This window comes from Salmo salar, chromosome ssa28, assembly GCF_905237065.1.
Source record: "Salmo salar chromosome ssa28, Ssal_v3.1, whole genome shotgun sequence".
NCBI lineage: Eukaryota > Metazoa > Chordata > Actinopteri > Salmoniformes > Salmonidae > Salmo > Salmo salar.
The window spans coordinates 22,474,809-22,499,826 of NC_059469.1; the positions used below are offsets into that span (position 1 = coordinate 22,474,809).

General features: G+C 44.5%; 1 protein-coding gene across 2 annotated transcripts; it reads right to left on the reverse strand.

Annotated features, from left to right (window-relative positions):
- Nucleotides 1–275: 275 nt before the first annotated feature.
- On the reverse strand, nucleotides 276–24,710 carry fbln7 (fibulin 7). 2 transcript variants are annotated; one of them, XM_014180002.2, is made up of 8 exons: nucleotides 24,211–24,710; nucleotides 19,625–19,787; nucleotides 16,380–16,556; nucleotides 9,443–9,568; nucleotides 8,922–9,128; nucleotides 7,811–7,948; nucleotides 2,442–2,580; nucleotides 276–1,645 (listed from the first exon to the last, which is right to left on the reverse strand). In XM_014180002.2, the coding sequence occupies exons 1-8, from the start codon at nucleotides 24,286–24,288 to the stop codon at nucleotides 1,273–1,275; spliced, it is 1,401 nt and encodes a 466-aa protein (XP_014035477.2). In that variant the 5' UTR covers nucleotides 24,289–24,710; the 3' UTR covers nucleotides 276–1,272. The 2 variants fall into 2 exon arrangements, with proteins under 2 accessions (XP_014035477.2, XP_014035478.2); XM_014180003.2 differs by having other exon boundaries at nucleotides 8,922–9,059; nucleotides 24,211–24,707.
- Nucleotides 24,711–25,018: the final 308 nt, after the last annotated feature.

Sequence of the window (25,018 nt, forward strand, 5' to 3'; positions counted from 1 at the left end):
TGATCACTTTCCTCACTATATGCTGTATTTTGGGATAGGGACATGGGCTGATCACTTGTTCTTCCTCACTGTATGCTGTATTTTGGGATAGGGACATGGGCTGATCACTTGTTCTTCCTCACTGTATGCTGTATTTTGGGATAGGGACATGGGCTGATCACTTGTTCTTCCTCACTGTATGCTGTATTTTGGGATAAGGACATGGGCTATTCACTTTCCTCACTGTATGCTGTATTTTGGGATAGGGACATGGGCTGCAAATCAGAACAAACTAGTAGTGTAGGACTGTCTTTATTTCATGTATGGAGAAATAGTTATGTGCAATAATAATGACTTATTAAAACATTAGATGGCTGATATATTGTACACTGCATTGGCAAGGCTTCCAAATCACTGTAGTTACCATGTAATACTTACATCATATCTTAATTACATACTGAATTTGAGCATAGTGGAAATATGTCCAAGTACAATATTAATGTTTCTATTGTAAAAAAAAAAAAAAAGAATTAATAGAAAAACACTCTTAATTGTTCTAAGTGTTTAGGTCCTATAATCACGAAGCAAGCCAGTAAAAAAAAGAAATCGGTGTAAATTATAAAAATTGTAAAAGCACAATGCATTGTATCACTGAGTATGTAACAATAAACAACAGCAACAAAATATTCAGATAAATCAGAGCCATGTTATACAGGGTGTGCATCCCAAATGGCACCCCATTCCCTACATAGTGCACAAATAAGTTGTGCACTTAATAGGAAATAGGGTGCCACTTTGGACGCAGATATGGGTTCATGTCTCTTAAAGGACTACTCTGTGATATTTACAGCCGTTTTTGATCATCAGCTTTAAATAAAAACTAAGTGGAGTAAATGAAGGAGTGGGCCTTGAAACAGATCTAGCCAATGGCATTGCACATACATGACCGCCACCTCCGGTCACTATGGCAACCCCAGGGCCCAACTCCTGAGCGAATGAAAGAAAAAGAATATTACCATTCCATTACCACTTTGTTTCACAAATGTTTACTCACTCACATTCATTAACTCACTCAATCAACCATTCATTCATTTCAGTTACATCCTCACTAATATACTTTATAGTCAATGGCAGTCCAAACAATTCTGTCTGTCCCTCTCATTTTCTTTTAACTTCTCCCTCTGTCCTTCTCACTCGTTTCTCCCTCCATCCCTCTGTCCATTGCTCTTCTTTTTCTCCTCCTTCCTTCTGTCCCTCTCACTCGCTCCTCTGTCCTCTGTCTGTCCATCCTCCTCAGAAGTCATACGCCGACACAAGAACATGCACCTTCGCCACATGCTTAGCCTGGAAGGTGCGCTCACTATACTCGGACATATCCACATCAACGCTGATATCCTGCGGTCCTCGTAACCCCTGAACCAGGATCAGTTCACCCGTCTGGCGGTCCGACCTTTGCATCACAAACATCCCGCGGCTGTTGCCCCCGACGATGCCGAATCGCAGGCTGTCGGGTCCAGGGCGGCCAGGGGCGGCGGCGGTCGCCATGCGGAAGAGGGTAGCTGGGGTCTGTAGGTTGGAGGGGAGGGAGAGGTAGTGGAAGGAGACCGTCTTAGGAGCCAGGTGACAGGAACGACTCTCCATAGGGCAGGGGTTCCTCTCACACTGACTGTGGGGGAGAAGAGAGATGTTGATATCATTTTGAGAGCGATAGGCTCTAGGTGACATGAACATACACATGTGTACACAGCACACAGAATCAAACGCACACAATCTGGTACCATCATTTACAAACAGAGAACAATTCATTCCTTTCCCCGTTAGTACTCGGTCAAGCATCCCTGGTCAAAGTGTTTGAAATAAGAGACACAATGTTTCAGTCATGATTCATTTTGTATGAAGAAAGTGTATTGTTTTGAGATTTCTTTACTACCATACTTTGTTTAAGTCGTACTGGTCTGGTTTTAAGAGCATTCCTATGAGACACACTCCTTCCAGTGACTGTGTTTGTTTCCCTAAAACATAACAATTGAATAAGTATGCAGAAGATACACTGTATATCTGGCTATCCCTCAAGATTGGAAACTTAATACTTTTCAAAACTAAAACGCTCCTTTAATTAGCTGCAGAGTGGACAATATTATCATTGGAAATTAGAAGAAAGCCGTCTGTCTCTTGAGAGTAGTGGATCTATCCCGGGATTAAGAATAACACACACACACACACACACACACACACACACACACACACACACACACACACACACACACACACACACACACACACACACACACACACACACACACACACACACACACACACACAGGCTGTATCCACCGCCACCTCCCTCTGAATTGGTGGAATGCCTACAGTAGGAATACTGGGGCTCTGACCAATTATTCTACTGCTGGGGGAGGAATAATACACACACAAACACCAGGGTGTGTCTATCTGTATCTACTTACAAGGGAGACGTCTTGACGTAGCTGATGTTGCCGTGTGATCGGGGACACTCCGGGCTCACACACTGGAACCCTCCTCCTGTGTTGATACATGTTGTTCCTCTACTGCAGTTTTGCTGCTGGGTCAGACACTCATCCACATCTGGAGGACAACATGAGAAGGGGATGAAAGAGAGGGCGAGAGATGAGAGTGGGAAGAGAGAAAGAGGGGAAGGAGAGAGTAAGAGAGGGCAAGAGAGAGGAAGAAGAGAGCAAGGGGAGGTTGAGAGAGAGAGAGAGAGAGAGAAAGAGAGAGGGGGGTTGGGACAGAGAGGAAGAAAGGGAGAACGAGAGAATAAATTAAACAGAGAAATAAAGATTGAGACGTCCAGCCTCTGACGCGCCCGACAGGCTCCCTGCTTCGTGTTTAGTGTCGTCTGGGCTGGCGGGCAGGAGGGCTAGACTAGAGGACTGTGGGACTGACTGTTTATTTGGTTGTTAAGTTTAGTCTCCCCAAAATGACTCGTCTCACATCCTGGATCAAGACATTCCTTATGGTCTGTTCTGCTGGGAAGTAGTGAGGTCATCTGCTCTTCCACTGGCCAGCAGTGAAGGTAACGCTTCATAAGCTACAGGAGAGTTGATGAAACTGGACTGGGGAGAAGAGACTATGGTCAGGCCAAAGACTGGGCACTGGACACATCCACAGAAATACATACAGCCACCAGCCTCCTCTTTCTCTTTTGCTCTCTCCCTCCCTCCTCTCTTCCTTTCAAAGGGCCTCCATCCATAGCTAAGCTAACACACTGCAGAGCAATACCTCCCTCCACCACCATCGCCCTTCCTTTCCAAAGACCTCCGAAGCTAAACCAACCATGAAAATGTTTGTTTATCCCTTCTCTTCATCCCTCCATTCCCTCGCCTCTCTCCTCCATTCTCTCATTCCACCTTTATTAGACCTCCATAGCTAAACCATGATGTTTGTTTATTCATCCTTCCCTTTTTCTCTTTATCCGTCTGTCACCCCCCTCCATTCCCTCATTTCACCTTTATTAATGTACTGCAAAGCCCCACAACCCCACCAGCCCCATTATACAGAGCCAGGACCCAGGCTGTGTCTAGCTGGGTCATTCCTACAATGCGCTGCCTTTTCTGTTCCCAGGAAATATTGTGTAAAATGTATATTCCAAAAGGCTTTAAATATAAGGTCGCGTGTCCTTTACCTTAAAAACAGAAAAATATGGATCTTGGAAAAGGAATTTTATGCATTTTGAACACTTTTTTCAGTGGATGTAGGTGTTTTACCATGTTCCCATGACCCTGGGTGTTATTAATCAACTTCTACGAGAAATACAGCCATAAAATATTTAAATATATTTCAAATCTTTCTTCATTATTTTATAGTCTCAGTTAAAATCTCTCTCATGAAAACGTTTTTTTCATTATTGTATTTTTTATTATTGTATTTAACATTTTCTGTGTGACCCTGATATCACTTCCCACCCTGTTAGTTTGTAGTAATTATCATTTAGAAGACAGACCCTTCCCACGATGACGTCACGTTCACAAATTGCCATCATTTTTGGGTTGGAATATCAATGGGGCAAAGCTAAACAAAACTAAACAATCGGTTTTATCTATTTTTCATGATGCTAGTCTGTTTGTCTCACTCATACATTTCCAGCCTGTTAGCGTAAATTATAGAGAAAATATGTCACATTTCAACATGTAAAAATACATTTAGAAGTTAAAATCATCTTCAAGCGCTTACCATTATGCTAGCTTAAAGTAAAGATTCTGCCATTTTGAATGTTATATTGCTTTTGTGTATCTCTGCGCGATGTTCTATCGATTACCTGGGTCATTTCATGTTTCAATGTGTATCTGAGCTATTGCTGTTCAAGCATTGCGATAAAGCCATTCTCACTACTCTAGAAGTTAGGAATACGACATTTAGATCGCAAAACCGTATATCATAAATGTCAGTACTGGCCAATGTCATAACGTAGGAGGTTGTCTTCTCTCAAATGAGCCATTGATCATCTTTTTAGCGATATTCCTACCTTGAGAAAGGTGTAATTTAACAGAGGGTCTGCTTCTTCAGTCCAGGGTGAGGAACATCGATCTGCTGGGTGAACATGGTGAGCTTGTAGACTCCTAAATTGATAGTGCAGTTTGTTTAGGCGATTTTACAGCTATCTAGCTACTTCACGTGCTGATATTGACTTTGGTATTATTGTGTGTAGCTACGGTTGCTAGCCAGTCAGCCCATAGAGAGCGCATTGCATTGTGGGTTTTGTAGTCGACTTGAGCTGCAATAGATTTCGACAACAATTTTCACATTTTATTTAACCAGGCATGTCAGTTAAGAACAAATTCGTATTTATAATGACGGCCTATCCCAGCCAAACCCGGACGACGCCGGGCCAACTGTGCTCTGCCCTATGGGACTCCCAATCACAGCCGGTTGTGATACAGCCTGGAATCGAACCAGGGTCTGTAGTGTCACCTCTAGCGCTGAGATGCAGTGCCTTAGATCGCTGCGTCACTCGCCACTTGCTACCAACTTTACTATAACGACAAAATGAAACATTTGTTGACAAAAAATATTGTAAATTATAGGAATGAGTGGTTTTGGGTGGATTTTTCCTTTAATCTCAATCACCCACAGAAATATGGCTAATTTAGGCTCCAAATTTCCACCCTGTTAGGACTATGCAATGACTGTTTGGTATTATGCACCTAGAGATTTGAGTGCCTGACCAATATGTTTTTCTGTTTTTTTCCCCAAAAGGTATGTGATCCAAAAGGCTATAGATGGTATGAAAGACACAGCCATCAAATCCTTGCTTATACTCCATCGTTGTTTACTCAATTCCTCTCAAAGCACAAGGAAGCAAGGACACAAGGATTTGACAGCTAACGTTTTCAGCCCCAGCCCCAGTCTGGCCCTCCCTGCTTGTAGCTTTGTAGTTATAAGCCCAGCTCTGCAGCTCCATGCATAGCGCCACAGCCAGAAACCCATGGAAATGAATGGGCCATTGTCCTCCATCCCCTCCTACTAGAAGTCTTCACCGGTCCAAAAAGCTGGATCCGTGGCTTTCCCACCCGACCCGATATATATATATATATATATATATTAAATGGAGACCAGTTCTGAACTAAACCAAGTACAGTCACACCCATTCAGAAAAGCACAGTGGAAAACAGACCCGTGCTGTTTGGGATTCAACTGACCCATTCAAATCCTGAGAAAAAGAGAGAGAGAAAGACACCTCCAACTCGGCGCTGCCAGCGCCATCAATAAACAAGCGATATTGGCCAAATGATCCACAGTTATTTGTCCTTAAAAACTGCCTATAACAAACTGCCTATACAAAAAACAATTAGCTGTATTTCGATAGTAGTCTTTTGTTTTATAAATAAATGAAAGGTAGAAAATTGCATCAAACCTGAATAGCGAGTTGCATACAGCCACGCCAACGTTTTTCTCATCTTCGTCCACTACAAAATTCAAACTTGTCCCCGAGGACTTTCCCCTTTTCAGCTTCTTTTCACTATACTGAACATTTTATTCAATGAAAAAGGACTCCATCTTCGCAATCAACAGTAGCCTAGGCCAAGGCTCCTTTCACTCGCTCGCTCTCTCTCCTCAGCAGCAGGCGCACTTGAGGCTGGCAGCCTGAACCAGTTTCGGTTGAATATAAGCTATATGTTTTATTGAGTTGCAATTGGCTGGCACAGATAACAAACTCGCGCAGCTCTCATCACACACTAGACCCAAACTGTTACAGACCTTTATCCATCCTGCCCTGCCTTTCTAAAGTCTTTGAAAGCCAAGTTAACAAACAGATCACTGACCATTTCGAATCCCACCGTACCTTCTCCGCTGTGCAATCTGGTTTCCGAGCTGGTCACGGGTGCACCTCAGCCACGCTCAAGGTACTAAACGATATCATAACCGCCATTGATAAAAGACAGTACTGTGCAGCCGTCTTCATCGACCTGGCCAAGGCTTTCGACTCTGTCAATCACCGTATTCTTATCGGCAGACTCAATAGCCTTGGTTTCTCAAAGGACTACCTCGCCTGGTTCACCAATTACTTGGCAGACAGAGTTCAGTGTGTAAAATCAGAGGGCCTGTTGTCCGGACCTCTGGCAGTCTCTATGGGGGTACCACAGGGTTCAATTCTCAGGAAGACTCTTTTCTCTGTATATATCAACGATGTCGCTCTTGCTGCGGGTGATTCCCTGATCCACCTCTACGCAGACGACACCATTCTGTATACATCTGGCCCTTCTTTGGACACTGTGTTAACTAACCTCCAAACGAGCTTCAATGCCATACAACACTCCTTCTGTGGCCTCCAACTGCTCTTAAACACTAGCAAAACCAAATGCATGTTTTTCAACCGTTCGCTGCCCGCACCCGCCCGACTAGCATCACTACTCTGGACGGTTCTGACCTAGAATACGTGGACAACTACAACTACCTAAGTGTCTGGCTAGACTGTAAACTCTCCTTCCAGACTCATATCAAACATCTCCAATCCAAAATCAAATCTACAATCGGCTTCCTATTTCGCAACAAAGCCTCCTTCACTCACGCCGCCAAACTTACCCTAGTAAAACTGACTATCCTACCAATCCTCGACTTCGGCGATGTCAGCTACAAAATAGCTTCCAATACTCTACTCAGCAAATTGGATGCAATCTATCACAGTGCCATGCGTTTTGTTAACAAAACGCCTTATACCACCCACCACTGCGACCTGCATGCTCTCGTCGGCTGGCCCTCGCTACATATTCGTCGCCAGACCCACTGGCTCCAGGTCATCTATAAGTCTATGCTAGGTAAAGCTCCGCCTTATCTCAGCTCACTGGTCATGATAACAACACCCACCGTAGCACGCGCTCCAGCAGGTATATCTCACTGGTCATCCCCAAAGCCAACACCTCCTTTGGCCGCCTTTCCTTCCAGTTCTCTGCTGCTAGTGACTGGAACGAATTGCAAAAATCACTGAAGCTGGAGACTTACATTTCCCTCACTAACTTTAAACATCAGCTATCTGAGCAGCTAACTGATCGCTGCAGCTGTACATAGTCCATCTGTAAATAGCCCACCCAATCTACCTACCTCATCCCCATATTGTTTTTATTTACTTTTTATTTACTTTACCTTCTACCCTCCCTACAGCCCTCCATTCCCTCCTACCCTCCCTACCGCCCTCCATCCCCTCCTACCCTCCATCCTCTCCTGCCCCCCTTCCACCCTCCATCCCTCCATTCCCTTCTACCCTCTCTTCTGCCCGCATCCCACCATCCCCTCCTACCCTCCCTTCCCCCCTCCATCCCCTCCTATCCTCCCACTCTCCTACCCTCCTGTCACTCACCCTCACAGCTCCTTCCATCAGGCAGCAGCTTGTAGCCTCTGGGGCAGGAGCATTGGTAGGAGCCTGGGACGTTGACACACTCATACACACACAGCTTGCCCCCCTGGTCCAGCCGGTACACCTCACACTCGTTCACATCTGGGCGGAGAGAGAGAGGAGGGGGAAGAGTGGTTTTATTTGACCCCTGAAGTTTTCTGAGCAAAAAAAACAAAATGTATTTATTTTCATGGTTAGACATAAAATATTGTAAAACACCAGAAAATCAGCTCCAAGTGATTTTAATTTTGGATATCTGTTCCCAAGTATTCCCAAATATAATAGAGATACGTGATTTAAAAAAATGTAAGCAAGGTTTGAAATTATTGTTTTAGTCAAATATTGTATATCAGTCTACAAATTATTTGTAATTATGTTCCAGCCCCCCGACCATCCGCTCAAGAAAAAAATGGCCCGAGGCTGAAAGCAGTTGATGATCCCTTCCCTAGAGTCATATATTTACAAGGATCGAGACAGGAATAGAGGATAGAAGGATAGAAAGAGAGGAATAGGTGGAAGGATAGAGAGGGATACAGTAGGTAGAAGGATTTGAGCTAAAGGGCAAGAGGCCCTCTGTCCAATCTCTCATCTGTTCTGTCTGGCTGTCTGGGATGGGGTAAGGAGAGAGTTGTTTAATGCCTAATTAAGAGTTAGGGACCAATAACATGACATCTCTGCAACAGCACAAGAGATGGAAATGGGTGCTCCAGGGTCTAGACACATAAACTATGGACATTGCAGCCATGTCAAGCAGCAGACCTGGGTTCAAACAGTATTTGTTATCTTTCAAATAGGAAGGTGGAGATATCGCCACCATATTGCTTATAACTATCCAATCCTCTCAGGTCCTAACTAGTGTTTAGTGGGTAGGGGCTAGATGCTAGGGGTTGTTTCTGGAAAAGGCCAGTCTTTCCCTGGCAGATGGAGTTGTCCGAGGTGCCATTCATATGAAACACAAGATCACAGCGTTGGGCTCTGTCCACTTTGGCATAGCCTCATTAAACCAGATTGAACCAAACTAACCAGGCTAACATAACCAAACTAACCAGGCTAGATCACTGTCTGACTGTCTCACCCTGGCAGATGCTGTTGTCCGACGTGCCACTCATGTGAAAGCCAGCGTCGCAGCTACAGTGTTGGGCTCTGTCCACCTTGGCACAGCGGGGTCGTCGGCTAAACGCAGGGTCGTTCATGACGCTCCACTCAGGTGGCGCTGAACGCGAGAGAGGGAGAGGGAGGAGCTTAAACTTCGCCCGGCGGCCCGGAGAGGGCCTGTGCACCACTGGACAACGCAACCACAACCACGCACAAAAAGCACAGGCACAAATACAACCACAGCACAACCACAACCCAACCATGCAGACGTACATGACAATACATGGACAAACAACAAAGACAAGGACATACACGTATCAAGGACTGGACAACACATACACCGACATAACACAACACATACAACAATGCAGATATCCACAAATACAGTATGTACAACAGAACATCATATGTGAGATAGTAACAAATAGCAATGTCATGCAATTCTCTAGGTCCTATGTCCTATGGTAGGGTCTTAGGTGTATGAAGTCTGGTACTGCTGACCCGTCTGTGTCTGGTGCTGACAGTTGGATCCACTCCAGCTCTGTGGACAGGTGCACTTGTATTGGTTGACTCCCTCTACACAAGTCCCTCCGTTCTGGCATGGGTTGCTGGAGCACTCACTCACATCTATGGACATAAGGGAGAGGTGAAAGAATGAAAGATTTCCCTGACCAAGATGGCTGCCCTGTAGTCACATTGCCTGGAAAGACAATGTCAATTCTAGTGTTCTATTTAATTCTGTGGTTGACACTGTTCTAAATACATACATCATGTCTCACACATGAATGAGCATACTGTTAGCTCTATACTTGTCTTAGTCCCATCTAGGGGCTGTAGGTCTGCTCTCTGTCCAGGGGATGAATGATACCTAATACAGTAGATTTAGACCAGACTAACCTGGTAGCATCATTTACAGACAGAGGACAATTCATTTGCTTCCCCGTCAATACTCCCCTTCAAGTCTCCAGCCTCACCGTTCAAAGTGCTTGAAATGAGAGATGAAATGTTTCAGTCCTGATTCATACTGTATAAAGAAGTGGTGTTGTTTGAGCTAAATGGACTTGCATAGATGGGGTATGGATGGATGGTGAGTTGGGGGTTGTTGGCAAATGAGCATGATGAACAAAGTTCTCCAGAGACCGTTGGCATGGTTTTATTAGCATTATGGTTTTAATGGTTTTATAACGGTTTTAATTCTTGTAGAATTGTAATGTTAGGAGGCACATGCCTTCCACTGACTCCAAGAGTCTGTGTGTTTATGTAACTGCTTATAACAAGTGAAAAACTCCCTAGAAGAGGTTTGTACTGATTTTGTACTTATAAACATGGAGAAAAGGTTATTCTTCAAACGTGGATCTTAATCCATAACAACAAAAATGCTTCTTCATTTGGCTGCAGTGGACAATGTTATCATTGGAAATTAGAAGAAAGCCGTCTGTCTCTTGAGAGTAGTGGCTCTATCACGGGATTAAGAATAACACACACACACACACACACACACACACACACACACACACACACACACACACACACACACACACACACACACACACACACACACACACACACACACACACACACCCTACTCTACCCTCATCCCCCCTCCCTGTATCCACCATCACCTCTCTCTGAATTGGTGGACTGCCTGGAGCAGGAGTACTGGGGGTCTGACACATTTTTGTGGATCCTTTGTTCGAACTTTCAGAGGCAGCCCCATTCATCCCAGGTGCTACACCAAAAGGTTGATGCCGGAGAAGAGGGAACAGAAGTGGGGTTCTAGTCAGACTCAGGCGGCGAGCAAACCATCAACATTCAGTTCCTGGACAATAAAGTAGATGCGCTCAGGGCGAGGATCTCCTTCCAGAGACATAAGGGACTGTAACATACTCTTGATTTCTTTCTTTTTGTGTGTGTTTACTTGTTTGATATTTTACTGCATTGTTAAGAGCTAGTAACATAAGCGTTTCGCTGCACCTGCTTTAACATCTTCTAAACTGTGTACCTCGAACATAAACTTTGATTAGATTTTTCTTCTGCTAGGGGGAGGAATAACACACACACATCCCATTCAGGGTGACCTTGTTTGAGCTGGAGCAGCCCCTGAAAGCCAGGCTGAAAGGGAGAAGGCAGCCCATTCCATGAGCCCGCCGGCTGGCCAACTAAAGGGGTACCAAGCCTCACATAAACAGATAAGTGGAACAGAAGAAAAGGACCATTCTTCATTGTGGCTGGAGCTCAGAGCCCTCACTGAATGAACCCCTCGTTAAAGTGGCATTAAATGTCTCGGAGGACACAAAAAACACCTGTACTAGACTGCATTCCGGAGGTGGGCGCATTCCCCTATTCCCCTTCCCCTCTCCATGCTGCTGCTATTCTCCCATAATAACGACTACGTCACAAATGGCATTATATTCTCTATGTAGTGCAATTTTGACCAGGGCCCATAAGTAGTGCACAACACAGATAATATGATGTAATTTGGGATGCAGTCCAGGATTGGCAGCAGGGCTACTGTAAGATTACTAGCCCCTTCTCTTTTTTCTGTTCCTCTCTTAAGTCTCTTTGTCCAGGGGTTCCAGAAGGCAGAGGTTAAGTTCATCCTGTTCCTCTCTTCAGTCTCTTTGTCCAGGGGTTGCAGGAGGCAGAGGTTAAGTTCATCCATGCTGTTCCTCTCTTCAGTCTCTTTGTCCAGGGGTTGCAGGAGGCAGAGGTTAAGTTCATCCATGCTGTTCCTCTCTTCAGTCTCTTTGTCCAGGGGTTGCAGGAGGCAGAGGTTAAGTTCATCCATGCTGTTCCTCTCTTCAGTCTCTTTGTCCAGGGGTTCCAGAAGGCAGAGGTTAAGTTCATCCATGCTGCACGCACATATTTCATTACAGCACCACGGCCCATGGTCTAATAGCAGCAACTATGTTAAGCATGCTATTGATGGCTCACATCTCTGCCAGTCCGGCCATCGCTATTGGCACTAGCCGAGACATTCCAAGGTGCATTCCAAATGGCACCCTATTCACATAGGTCTCTGGTCAAAAGTAGTGCACTAAATAGGCAATAGGGAGCCATTTGAGACACATACCAAGTGGTACAGTCAGTTCAGTCAATGTGTGCTTAGGTCTCAAAGGAGACAGTGATGTTGATGTTTAAAACGACCAGGAAAAGACCCGACTTGCACAATATCATCTCTGTGGATGGGTTCTAAAGGGGGTAGTCCTATACATATATAAGATGTCTAAATTTAGAGTTTGGCTTTAAAAAAGCACTATTGAGAGAGAGAGGATAAAAAATGTAAAATATGTGGGAAAGGAGTTTAAGAATATCCCAGTGAGTGAAATAGGTCTGTACATCTGTACCTGTCCTGTGGTCAGGTGGCCCCGGGGAAGGCAAATAAATGCCATGGGATTAGGAGAGGAGTCAAAATACAGTTAACCCTCAGAGGCAAAGACCTACCTCTTTCCCTCTTTCATTTTCTCTCTCCCTCTCCCTCTAGCTATCCCTCTATAGCACTCTCGTTCAAAATACAGTTAGCCCACAGAGCTAAAGACCGAGGGACTGTGCCCTCCTTCTATTCTCATTTCTCATTCCCTCTCTATCTATCCCTCTCCCTTTCTCTCGCTCTATCTATCCCTCTCCCTCTCTCTCCCTCTATCTATCCCTCTCTCTCTCCCTTTCTCTCCCTCTCTCTCGCTCTCTCTCCCTCCCTCTATCTATCTCTCTCCCTCTATCTCTCCCTCTCTCTCCCTCTCTCTATCTATCCCTCCCTCTATCTATCTCTCTCCCTCTCTCTCCCTCTAAATATCCCTCTCCCTCTATCTATCCCTCTCCCTCTCTATCTATCCCTCTGCCTCTATCTATCCCTCTCCCTCTATCTCCCTCTCTCCCTCTCTCTCTCCCTCTCCCTCCCTTTCTCTCCCTCTCTCTCGCTCTCTCTCCCTCCCTCTATCTATCTCTCTCCCTCTATCTCTCCCTCTCTCTCCCTCTCTCTATCTATCCCTCCCTCTATCTATCTCTCTCCCTCTCTCTCCCTCTAAATATCCCTCTCCCTCTATCTATCCCTCTCCCTCTCTATCTATCCCTCTGCCTCTATCTATCCCTCTCCCTCTATCTCCCTCTCTCCCTCTCTCTCTCCCTCTCCCTCCCTCTATCTATCTCTCTCCCTCGATCTCCATCTACCTCTCTCCCTCTATCTCCCTCTATCTCTCTCCCTCTCCCTCCCTCCCTCTATCTATCTCCCTCCCTCCCTCTATCTCTCTCTATCTATCTCTCTCTCTATCTATCTCCCTCCCTCTATCTCTCCCTCTCCCTCCCTCTATCTATCTCTCTCTCTATCTATCTCTCTCTCTATCTATCTCTCTCCCTCGATCTCCATCTACCTCTCTCCCTCTATCTCCCTCTATCTCTCTCCCTCTCCCTCCCTCTATCTATCTCTCTCTATCTATCTCTCTCTCTATCTATCTCCCTCCCTCTATCTATCCCTCTCCCTCCCTCTATCTCTCTATCTATCTCTCCCTCTATCTATCCCTCTCCCTCCCTCTATCTATCCCTCTCCCTCCCTCTATCTATCCCTCTCCCTCCCTCCCTCTATCTATCTCTCTCCCTCTATCTCCCCCTCTCTCTCTATCTATCCCTCTCCCTCCCTCTCTCCCTCTCTCTCTCCCTCTCCCTCCCTCTATCTATCTCTCTCCCTCGATCTCCATCTACCTCTCTCCCTCTATCTCCCTCTATCTCTCTCCCTCTCCCTCCCTCTATCTATCTCTCTCTATCTATCTCTCTCCCTCTCTCTATCTATCCCTCCCTCTCTCTCTCCCTCTCCCTCTCTCTCTCCCTCTCCCTCTCTCTATCTATCTCTCTCTCTATCTATCCCTCTCCCTCTTATAGGTCAGGTATTTTTCACTCTGCACCTTTTCACTCTCTTCTCTCTTTTTCTGTCTTTCTCTCTATCTCCTTGTCTATCTCCCCCCTCTATCCCCCCCATCTCTTCCCCTTTCTTTCCTCATATTCTCTTCCTCTATCTCTCTTTATCTCTCTTTTCCTCTCTCTTTCCCTCTCTCTTCCTCTGTCATCAATCTTTACAAGTCTTCAGGGCCCTCTGTCTGAACAGACTACTCTAGATTCTAGAACAACAAAGGGTCTGGGTCGCAGACGCCAGATTTCTGTCCAGTAGTGTTCTTTTAACAAACTAAACAAGCTCAGTCAGTTCCTTACAGGAATGTCTGTCTGTTAACTCTTCAGTCTGTCTCAATTTATTTATTTTTTTGCTCAACTCTGAGTAGTTGAGGGTGCACTGTCTGGCACAACCCAATAATTAATGCAGGGCTGGGTTCATTTCATTAGGTAGCAAATGAAAGAAAACAGACTGAAACAGAGAGGGACTACCTGGAATTGTCCAATGAAAAACTCAAATTTTTCGTGGCTAAACATTTTACATGGCATGCCCCAAAGAACACGGCCTAGATTTAGTTTCAACTGTATTTTTGTAGCCACTGCAGCCACTCTGACCACAATTTTATCAGAAAATCTTCATAGGTCAAATTGTGAAGAACAGGATGGGAGTTTAAAGTGATAGTGATATCAGTAGTAAAAGCTAAGCACTAACAGGTGTATGGATGGATCGCCACTGTGCAGACACATACTTTGGAAACAAGGCTTCAATAGACCACCGCACTCTAATATAACATTAGCACGTGTTAAACATTTTGACCTGTAACCATCGCTCCTTACTCTTTACTAACACCCCTTCCCCCTCTCTGCTGCCCTCTCTGTCCCTTCCTCTGTCCCCCTCTCTGTCCCCCTCTCTGTCCCCCTCTCTATCCCTTCCTCTGTCCCCCTCTCTATCCCCTCTCTGTCCCCATCTCTGTCCCCTTCTCTGTCCCCCTCTCTGTCCCCCTCTCTGTCTCCCTCTCTGCTGCCCTCTCTGCTGCCCTCTCTGTCCCTTCCTCTGTCCCCCTCTCTGTCCCCCTCTCTATCCCTTCCTCTGTCCCTTCCTCTGTCCCTTCCTCTGTCCCCCTCTCTGTCCCCCTCTCTGTCCCCCTCTCTATCCCTTCCTCTGTCCCCTCTCTGTCCCTTCCTCTGTCCCTTCCTCTGTCCCCCTCTCTGCTGCCCTCTGTCTCCCTCTCTGTCCCTTCCTCTGTCCCCCTCTCTGCTGCCCTCTGTCCCCCTCTCTGTCCCCTTCTCTGTCCCCCTCTCTATCCCCTCTCTGTCCCCATCTCTGTCCCCTTCTCTGTCCCCCTCTCTGTCCCCCTCTCTGTCTCCCTCTCTGCTGCCCTCTCTGTCCCTTCCTCTGTCCCCCTCTCTGTCCCCCTCTCTATCCCTTCCTCTGTCCCCTCTCTGTCCCTTCCTCTGTCCCTTCCTCTGTCCCCCTCTCTGCTGCCCTCTGTCTCCCTCTCTGTCCCCCTCTCTGTCCCTTCCTCTGTCCCTTCCTCTGTCCCCCTCTCTGCTGCCCTCTGTCTCCCTCTCTGTCCCCCTCTCTGTCCCTTCCTCTGTCCCTTCCTCTGTCCCCCTCTCTGCTGCCCTCTGTCTCCCTCTCTGTCCCTTCCTCTGTCCCCCTCTCTGTCCCCTTCTCTGTCCCCCTCTCTATCCCCTCTCTGTCCCCATCTCTGTCCCCTTCTCTGTCCCCCTCTCTGTCCCCCTCTCTGTCTCCCTCTTTGCTTCCCTCTCTGTCCCCCTCTCTGTCTCCCTCTCTGTCCCCTTCTCTGTCCCCCACTCTGTCCCCCTCTCTATCCCCCTCTCTGTCCCCCTCTCTGTCCCCCTCTCTGTCTCCCTCTCTGCCTCCCTCTCTGTCCCCCTCTCTGTCCCCTTCTCTGTCCCCCACTCTGTCCCCTTCTCTGTCCCCTCTCTGCCACCCCCCCGTCCCCCTCTCTGTCTCCTCCCCTCTGCCCCCCTCCTCCCCTCTCTGCCACCCCCCGTACCCCTCTCTGTCCCCTCCCCTCTGCCCCCTCCTCCCCTCTCTGCCACCCCCCGTCCCCCCTCTCTGTCCCCTCCCCTCTGCCCGCTCCTCCCCTCTCTGTCCTCCCCCTCTCTGCCCCCTCGACTGCTGATAGAAGGTATTTACAGTAATAGCAGTAAATTCCAGTGAGTAGTGAAGACAGAGTCCATGGCAGCAGCACTAGTGAAATAACAACAGGAGAAGAGGAGTGGTGTGACCTTTACAATTTACAGTGACTGGCTGCTGTAAACTAAAGTCATTTTAAAGAGGAACGTTTGTGTAGGAAATAGCAAAACTGCAATGTAATGTGTGAGATGGGCTCTGGTTTCAGGTGGACAGACAGACAGTGGACAGACACATTGGAACATTGTTACTAACTTACTGCCAAATAAAGATATGGTGGTGCAATGTGTGCGGGTCCCATCTCTTCAAGTTTTCCTCAGCCCTGCACCACCTAAAGTGATGTGTGTTTGATTATATTGCCCATTTGGACAGACAGACAGACAGACAGTAATGTACCTTTACAGATAGTGTTGACACCACTCCAACTCCCGTTCTCTTGACACACACGTGTCCCGGGGCCCACCAGATGGTAACCATGGGAACAGGTGAAATGGACCTCATGACTGATGAAATACTTGGAGCCAAACTTCGTCCCATGGACAGGGGCTTCCAGGGAGGGGCATATAGAGGGAGCTGAGGTAGAGAGAGAAGAGGGAGGACAGAGGGAGGACAGAGGGAGGTAGAGGGGAGAGGGGGAGGAAGAGAGAAGGAGAGAGAAGATTGTCACACATGTATGCATATCGTGCACCCAGCATCCTGTGGTATTTAGTGCCTTAGGACATACACATGTCAACTGGGTACTGTTGGTACTGTAGGACTCTAGGACCACTTCATGGGAAAAGACTGAGACAATGCCTCATTTCATCCAACAGATTACAGCTGCTAGCCATTTTGGAGGCGAGGGGAAACCAACAATACCAGTTCTATAGCTAAATAAAACAGCTACTTGAAATAGTTCTCAACAAATTACCATTTTATTGAGAGAAACTAGGCCTACTACAAATGCATAAAGGATAAAATGGCAGCAATAATAGAAAAGAATCCCACAAATGTACAGAATTGAAAGCCAAGGTGTTGTAATTACCCACTGATCAAATGTTCCCTTTCTTTAACTGTACAAAAATATGCCTGAAAGATGAGGTATGTTGGTTATGTTTCAAAATGCTGATTCCTGCCATGCCTGTGTTCTGGAGTTAGCCTACTACTTACAATTGAAAGCCAAGGTTTTAATGTAATTAGATCAGTATGTGCTTCTTTTCTAAGTCTGTATCTAAATAAAGAGGTTTGACCTCTAGTACAGTACAGCTTACGCTTTTGGGATAAACACCCCACACCCTGTCAATTGCATAATATTGTACCTCCCAAAGTAAAATTGTATGGAAATACTGTAAGTTGTAGACTAAATCCGATATAGAACACAGGCATGGCAGGAAGCAGCATTTTGATACATAACCAACATACCTCATCTTTCAGGGATATTTTTGTACAGTTAAACGCAGGGAATGTTCTTACTGTGCTTTCAATTTTCAACTAATTGAAAGCACAGTAAGAACATTCCCGTCATTTGACTGTACAAAAATATGCCTTCAAATATTTTTTATTTACCAAAGATGATTGAAAGCACAGTCTTTCACTGTCCCCAAATCCAGAACAAATTCAAGAAAGTGTACAGTATTATATAGAGCCATTATTGCACAGAAATCCGTTCCATCTCATATTGCTCAACAAAACAAATATGTAGTTCTGTCGTTGAGCTGTTCTTGTCTCTTAATGTTCTGTATTATGTCATGTTTCCTGGTTTGTGTGGACCCCAGGAAGAGTAGCTGCTGCTTTTGCTACAGCTAATGCTTATCCTTATAAAATACCAAATACCAAAATACCCCACCCTTATGCATTAAAAAATTCAGGGGATTTTTTAAAATCAAATTTAATGGGAGAATAAACACTGAGTGTACAAAATATTAAGAACACCTTCCTAATATTGAGTTGCAGAACATCCTCATTTCGTCTGGGCTTGGACTCTACAAGGTGTCGAAAGCGTTCCACACACATGCTGGCCCATGTAGACTCCAATGGTTCCCACAGTTGTGTCAAGTTGGCTGGATGGTACACACAGGAAACTGTTGAGTGTGAAAAACCCAGCTGCATTGCAGTTCTTGACACAAACCGGTGTGCCTGGCACCTACTCCAGTACCCTGTTAAAAGGCACTTAATTTTTAGGTTTTACCAATTCACCCTCTGAATGGCACACATACACAATCCACGTCTCAATTGTCTCAAGGCTTTACCAGTAAGAGCAGGATCATTATTTAACCTGACTCATCCCCTTCATCTACACTGATTGAAGTGGATTTAACAAGTGACATCAATAAGGGATCATGTTTTTCACCTGGTTTCACATGGTCAGTCTATGTCATGGAAAGAGCAGGTGTTCATAATGTTTTGTACCCTCACTGTAACTATACAACAACAGAAACAGGAGAAGAGAAATCTTTAAAGTAATTGCAAGCACATGGCTAAACGGTGTCTAGTTTATTTTTGAGCAAAAGAGAGAGAGAGGGGGGAGGGTTGTTCTATACCAATAAGAGCAGAGTTATCATCCAGGTGTCTGGTGCTAAACGACACAATTCCACTTCCTGTCAGTCTCCTATTGAGTGCTCTGTGTGTACTGTAATGGTGCCAAACGACACAATTCCACTTCCTGTCAGTCTCCTATTGAGTGCTCGGTGTGTACTGTAAATGAGAGCATTCTCTCTCTCTCTCTCTCTTTCTCTCTCTCTCTCTCTTTCTCTCTTTTACTCTTTCTCTATCTCTCTCAATATAGCAGTTGATGAATGACTCTATTCATCCATTTTCACAGGAATAGAATAGAAAAAAATTGAATAGAATAGAATTGAAAATAATACAATAGAAGTTGCTATGGCTAAGTTTGATAGAAATCCCTGATAAGCCTAACTAGTTGTCTGGAAGAAAAACATTTGATCCAAAAGGACAGTGGTAACTACTAGAAGACCAACGATTTCCACATTGACCCAATACTGAGGTTTATCTACTAAAGCGTCAAAATCAGGTCGAAGAGAGTTCACATGTCATTTAAGTGCTATGCAGAAGCTTGGGTTTCAGTGGGAAACTTTCAACTTTAAGCTAAACTTTCAAATCTAACTGTTTCCTTATTTTGTTGGTTTAGTGACCACAAAACCAGGAAGGGGGATGTGAATCCTATCAATGCACATTATGGTAAACAATACTGACATGGTAAACAATACAATAATTTCCCCAAAATCCAATGATGGTAGACCACACACTACTCCCTAGCCTCTAACACTCCTCCCCTTACCCTCTGGTTAGGATGTTATGTCTCTGCAGTAGAGCCACTCTTAAGGACAATGGAAGTAGGCCAGGCCAGGCCCAGGCTAGGGGACCTTTAGGCCTGGGCCTGGCTCTCTAAACAAGGTGTATAAATAGAGAAGAAAAGTGGAGTACATTGAAAGACAAGATTTCTACTTCCATTATCCTTCAACGTGCTCAAATTTTCTCCTCTGTTGATGAATCATTCATCAGCTGCTATATTGAGGAGAGACAGCTAGAAAAAGAGAGCAAGATAGCGTAAAGAACCCCTAGGCTGATCTGTACATGGAGCTTGAGCTTGATTTCAGGTGCTGCAGAGTGGTGGAGAATGGTTATACTCTCGGTCTACTCACCAGCTGACTGATCAGCCTGAGGCAACTTGGAGACAGAGTTCTGTAGGGTTGCCAGTTTAGACTTCATGATGCGTAGTCCCTCTGTGAACCTCATCTCCTGTCCCTTCAGAAACTTCTCCATCTGACGGAGAACACCAACCACCTGGTGTTTATCCATGCAGTTCTGGAGACAGAGAGACACATACACTACATGTTAATTGGGGAGGCCGGGCTTGTGGTAATAACTGGAGCGGAACCAGTGGAATGGTAGCAAATACATCAAACACATGGTTTCCATGGTTTCCAGGTGTTTGATGCCATTCCATTTGCTCTGTTCCGGCCATTATTATGAGCCAATTTTCCCTCAGTAGCCTCCTGTGATGTTAACATAAGATATCATAAAGTTAAATACATGTATAACTGGTCAAACATGAAAACAACATGAAGAACATGGTTCTTGGTGGTGTTTGTCCATGCAGTTCTGGAAAACAATGAAGCACATACCAGTACAGACCTGGGAAATTAGAAACTAAGGAGTGTTGGCTTTCAGATTTACAAGCCACGACCTATTTTGTTCTTAGTCACACACATAACAAAATGTTAAAACAACAAGTATTTGAAGATATTAAACCATGTTTAATATACATTTAATGGGAAGCATATAAATAAACCATGGGATTTGCACTATGACAGTATTATAACGCAATTAAAATGAGCAAGCTTCAATAAATCACAACTTCCAATAAAATCCACAAAATGTGTAATCGTCATAACATATGAGAAGAGGCAGGTATGATTTAACAAGCCAAGCGCAGCTGTGGTAGTTAATGACATCACCCGATCAACTCCAAGGTCACGTCCCAAATGGCACCCTATTCCCTATATAGTGCACTACTTTTGACCAGAGCACTATGGGCCTTGGTCAATGTAGTGCACTATATACACTCTTAGCAAAAAGGGTTCCAGAAGGGTTATTTGGCTGTCCCATAGGATAACCCTTTTTTGTTCCAGGTAGAACTCTTTTGGGTTCCACGTAGAACCCTAGTGTTCTACATGGAACCCAATAGGGTTCTACCTGGAACCAAAAGGGTTCTACCTGGAACCAAAATAGGTTATTCAAAGGGTTCTCCTATGGGGACAGCCGAAAAACCCTTTCAGGTTCTAGATAGCAAATTTTTTCTAAGAGTGTAGGGAATAGGTTGCCATTTGGGATGCAGCCCAAATCCAACTTCAAAATGTCTGGTGGTGGGTGGGTTCTGTGATGGCTGTGGTTACAAATATTGACATTCCGCCAGTGTTCCCTAGCATTTCCAACAACCGTCGCCAAAACAAATCCCAATCCAATTTCATAGCTGCGCAGGTGTTTTCAACAAGACCAATAACATTTATATCATTGTAGTATTATTAGTGGTGGAAAAAGTACCCAACTGTCATACTTGAGTAAAAGTATAGATATCTTAATAGAAAGTTACTTAAGTAAAAGTGAAAGTCAGCCAGTAAAATACTACTTGAGTAAAAGTCTAAAAGTATTTGGTTTTAAATATACTTAAGCATCAAAAGTAAATGTAATTGAAAAAAATATACTTAAGCATCAAAAGTAAAAGTATAAATCATTTTAAATTCCTCATATTAAGCAATGCAGATGGCATCATTTTCTTGTTTTTTAAATGTACGGATTGCCAGGCAGATCAGAACAGAGGCATTAGGGAAGTGTGTGAATGTAATAATTTTCCTGTCCTGCTAAGCATTCAAAATGTAACGAGTACTTTTGGTTGTCAGGGAAAATGTATGGAGTAAAAAGTACAATATTTTCTTTGGGAATGTAGTGGAGTAAATGTAAAAGTGGTCAAAAATATAAATAGTAAAGTAAAGTACAGATACCCCAAAAAACGACTTAAGTAGTACTTTAAAATATTCTTCCTTAAGTACTTTACACCACTGAGTATCATTATAGTAATGTAGCGACCTGGTTGTGAGTTCAGAGATCAAATAATAATAACATTCATATCATTGTGTTATTACTGTATTAGTATTATGACTGTGGCCTGCCACCTGGTCATGGAAGGTTCAGAAATCATATCCTTTTATTAAGATTCAGATGTCATACACAGGATTCCTGAAAGAAAGAGCCTGACAACAACCTTTGGGTCAAAACAGTGCACCTGAAAGTTATTGGATGTACGTACACTACTTCTAAAGTAATACGCTTCTAGCCACAGCTGTCTCCACTAGCCCTCAAAAACCCTCCTCCCCCTGGTCCTGGTACTCACTTGGAGGAACATGTGAGAGGCCGCCACACCATGCACCTCTCACTGTCTGTCTCTCTCCCTCTCTCTGTCTCCGCCCCCCTCTCTCTCTACCCCTCTCTCTCTCTCTCTCTCTACAACCTCCCTCTCTCTCCCTCTCTCCATTCTTCACTTTCTCCTTCTTCTCCAGTGTCAGACAATACAGCAGCTGGACCAAAGCTGTTTGACAGATGTCTGTCAGTGAGACCTCTGTCCAGAACCCTGGCCCTCTGTATATTTACATGGCAGGAAACACAGAGGTTGCATCCCAAATTACACCCTATTTCCTATATAGTGCAATACTTTTGACTGAGGTCAATGCAAAGTAATGCACTATATAGGGAATAGGGTGCCATTTGGGACACAGCTACAGACTCCTTGGATAACAAACCCTGAATGGACCAGCTTTGTATTCAGCTTCAGCACATAGCCTGGATGCCATGAGCCCATGAGTTATTTGAGAGCAGGCTGTTGACAGATAAGCTCATTCCAAAGTCTCAGAGAACAGTGAAATAAATGGCTGTTTGCTAATCCTTTTCAATCATATTTAACAAGTCTGTAGAAAAGTGTAATTTCTCAGGTGAGGGCATACCTTACATACTTGAAATGACAATCAATGCCCACTGTGAGTACTGCAATAACTTTCCTAAACTTAAGCAGAACTGCCCTTATAAAGGTAAATTCTCAGAGGGGCATTGGCCAAGAGTATGCTTCAATAAGACTGTGCTCTTTTATTTTATTTGACGACTCTCCCCCAGGGTAAAGGGAAATGCCACTAACTGACACAGTAGTGGACTCATATCCATCCTAGCAACACACACAGACACACACACACAAACCAGGGCTCACACTAAACATTTTCCCTTGATGGCACCAGCCCATAATTTGTTCACACCCATATGAAATTGCAACGTCACTCAATTGAAAACATTTGTATCATCTTATGAAGTAATTCATAGTGCTTTATTAAAACGTGTAACAGACTACTGAGATGCTATTCAAGAAGCACGTTGTTTCATCATCTTTCATGTTGTTATTCAAATAATTTTTATGTGCAACCTAATTCAGTGATTGTCTTGCATTTTGGGTTGACAATTATGCTATTGTGGTTAGATTTTACTGTTAAAATAGGGCTCCAGAATGTTCTGGTTGGTTTTTGTTCAATAGAGATGAATTTGCCTGCATCTTTATGTGCACTAATATCATAGGTCAACAGTATATTTTGGGATAATTCACCACATGAGTAAGTGGAAACTCAAAACACATTAGCTAGATTGCTGACTCTAAATATAATAACCACTGTTAGTAGCCATGTAAATATAACACAAAATGTTGAATATCCCCATAAACGTTGCAGTTGTAGCCTAGCGCCCATTAAGGCCTTTGCAATCCCAATGGCCAATGCCCATTTTTCGCGCTCTATAGGCCTATAGCCAACCATTTTACATATCTTGTTATAAATAGTTGCCGTTGAGCTCAAAATTGAGAGCTGACACAGTTGAATAGCTGTGTTTTCCCGCAATATGATTTTTTTTTATGTCATACAATCAGAACAGTCCACACAGCAGCAGGCCCCAGCGAAAGAGATAGAGGGGCAGACAGACACTGTCATTACAGGAATCATGAGGATAATGAACTTTACTGTTTGACCAAATCATGGTCTTAGCCTTTTGAGAGAGGTGACCATGTAGAATGTGGAGTTCGCACTGATGCGAATGGTCCCAGTCTGGAGCCCTGCACACACGCACACACACACACACACACACACACACACACACACACAGTGGACTCATATATACATGGCTTGTTTTAGAATCCTGGACAAAGATACCGAAAGGCGTCCAAGAGTCCGTGCTCATGGCTTCCCTCGTATAAACTTTCAATAGGTAATTTCCCTTGCTCAATGGGATATTTGTGTAATCCTGTAAGGACAGTCCTTGCTCATTTGTGATGAGGACATGGCCAATAATAGCCTACATGTTCAAATCATGGCTAAACCTTTTACATTGGAACATACCAGGGATGGATAGCAATTCCAAGTTATGGTTTGTTTTGTCTGAGGAAGAACATGAAGGACTACGTGTACAGTTAACAAAACACTGCAAGACATATTTATATACGTGTTAATGTAGCCTTATTTTCTGAGCGTAACATAAAGCTAATTAACTGTAGCCTATAGTAACTTTTGCAGCATGGGTTGTTGTTGAGGGAAAAAACAATAACTTTTCCAACAAAATATTCTTAAAAATTACGCATCTCTACGTGTAATACGCATGTAGCCTACCACACATACACAGATGATGAGGTGCGAAGACTACAAACCTGTCCGCCACCATGGCAAGTATGGATAGTTGTCAGACACAGAAAAAGCAAACCGCTGCGCAGCATTGATAGTGCCATAACTTTAAATCCAACTGGATTGGTGTTGGAATGATGTCCGAATTTTTCTCCAAATGGTCAAACTTAGTCAGGTGTTTAAAGAATAGAAAACCAACGAACTCAACTTCGATTTCCAAAGCTCCTCCGCAGCGTTTGCGCAACTGAACTGGCAGTTTGTGGATTCAGGATGGGAACTAAGATGCTTCTCATCAGGTGAGAGCGACGGTTGGGATGCGGTGCGCCCCCGTGCCCGTCCGTGCGCTCTTGGATAGACTATGATGAGTGAGCCTGAATCTACTGCTTAACCTAACTGAAAATGTAGACTTTGAAAAGCGATGGATGTACTAGGAATAATCCCTCCCACCAACACCCCAGTCGCGTTTCTCTCTCTCCCCAATGTTCTGTTCTTCTTCTCATTGGATGTGTCGCCATTCCTAGACTCAGACCGAATAGAGCAAGCAACCTTCTGTGAGTTCATGGGGTGGAACAAAACTATTGCCATGTGGGTTCTTATGGCTGGGGATGTATTTATAGGCTACTTTTACAGTGATCAATTTACAGCAAGTCATTGCAGAAGTTGACTAGTGAGTTTGTAAACTTTACATTCACGTAAATGGGATGCTTTACCATTAGGCCTTAGGTTGGAATTATTTTTGATGAGGCCAAATCTGCCCCCCTGTGCCCCGGTTACATGAATTCCTAGGAAAACATCAAGGGAATGGAGCAGGTAGACTCGCATCATAGCAGCTAA

Excerpts from the sequence above, each read along its gene's own strand:
- fbln7 (XM_014180002.2), bottom strand. The coding sequence starts at position 24,288 with ATGGCACTATCAATGCTGCGCAGCGGTTTGCTTTTTCTGTGTCTGACA. Across the intron at positions 16,557-19,624 it reads TCAGGCTGATCAGTCAGCTG|CTCCCTCTATATGCCCCTCC; the intron begins GTGAGTAGACCG and ends TCTCTACCTCAG. Across the intron at positions 2,581-7,810 it reads TGATGGAAGGAGCTGTGAGG|ATGTGGATGAGTGTCTGACC; the intron begins GTGAGTGACAGG and ends GTTGTCCTCCAG.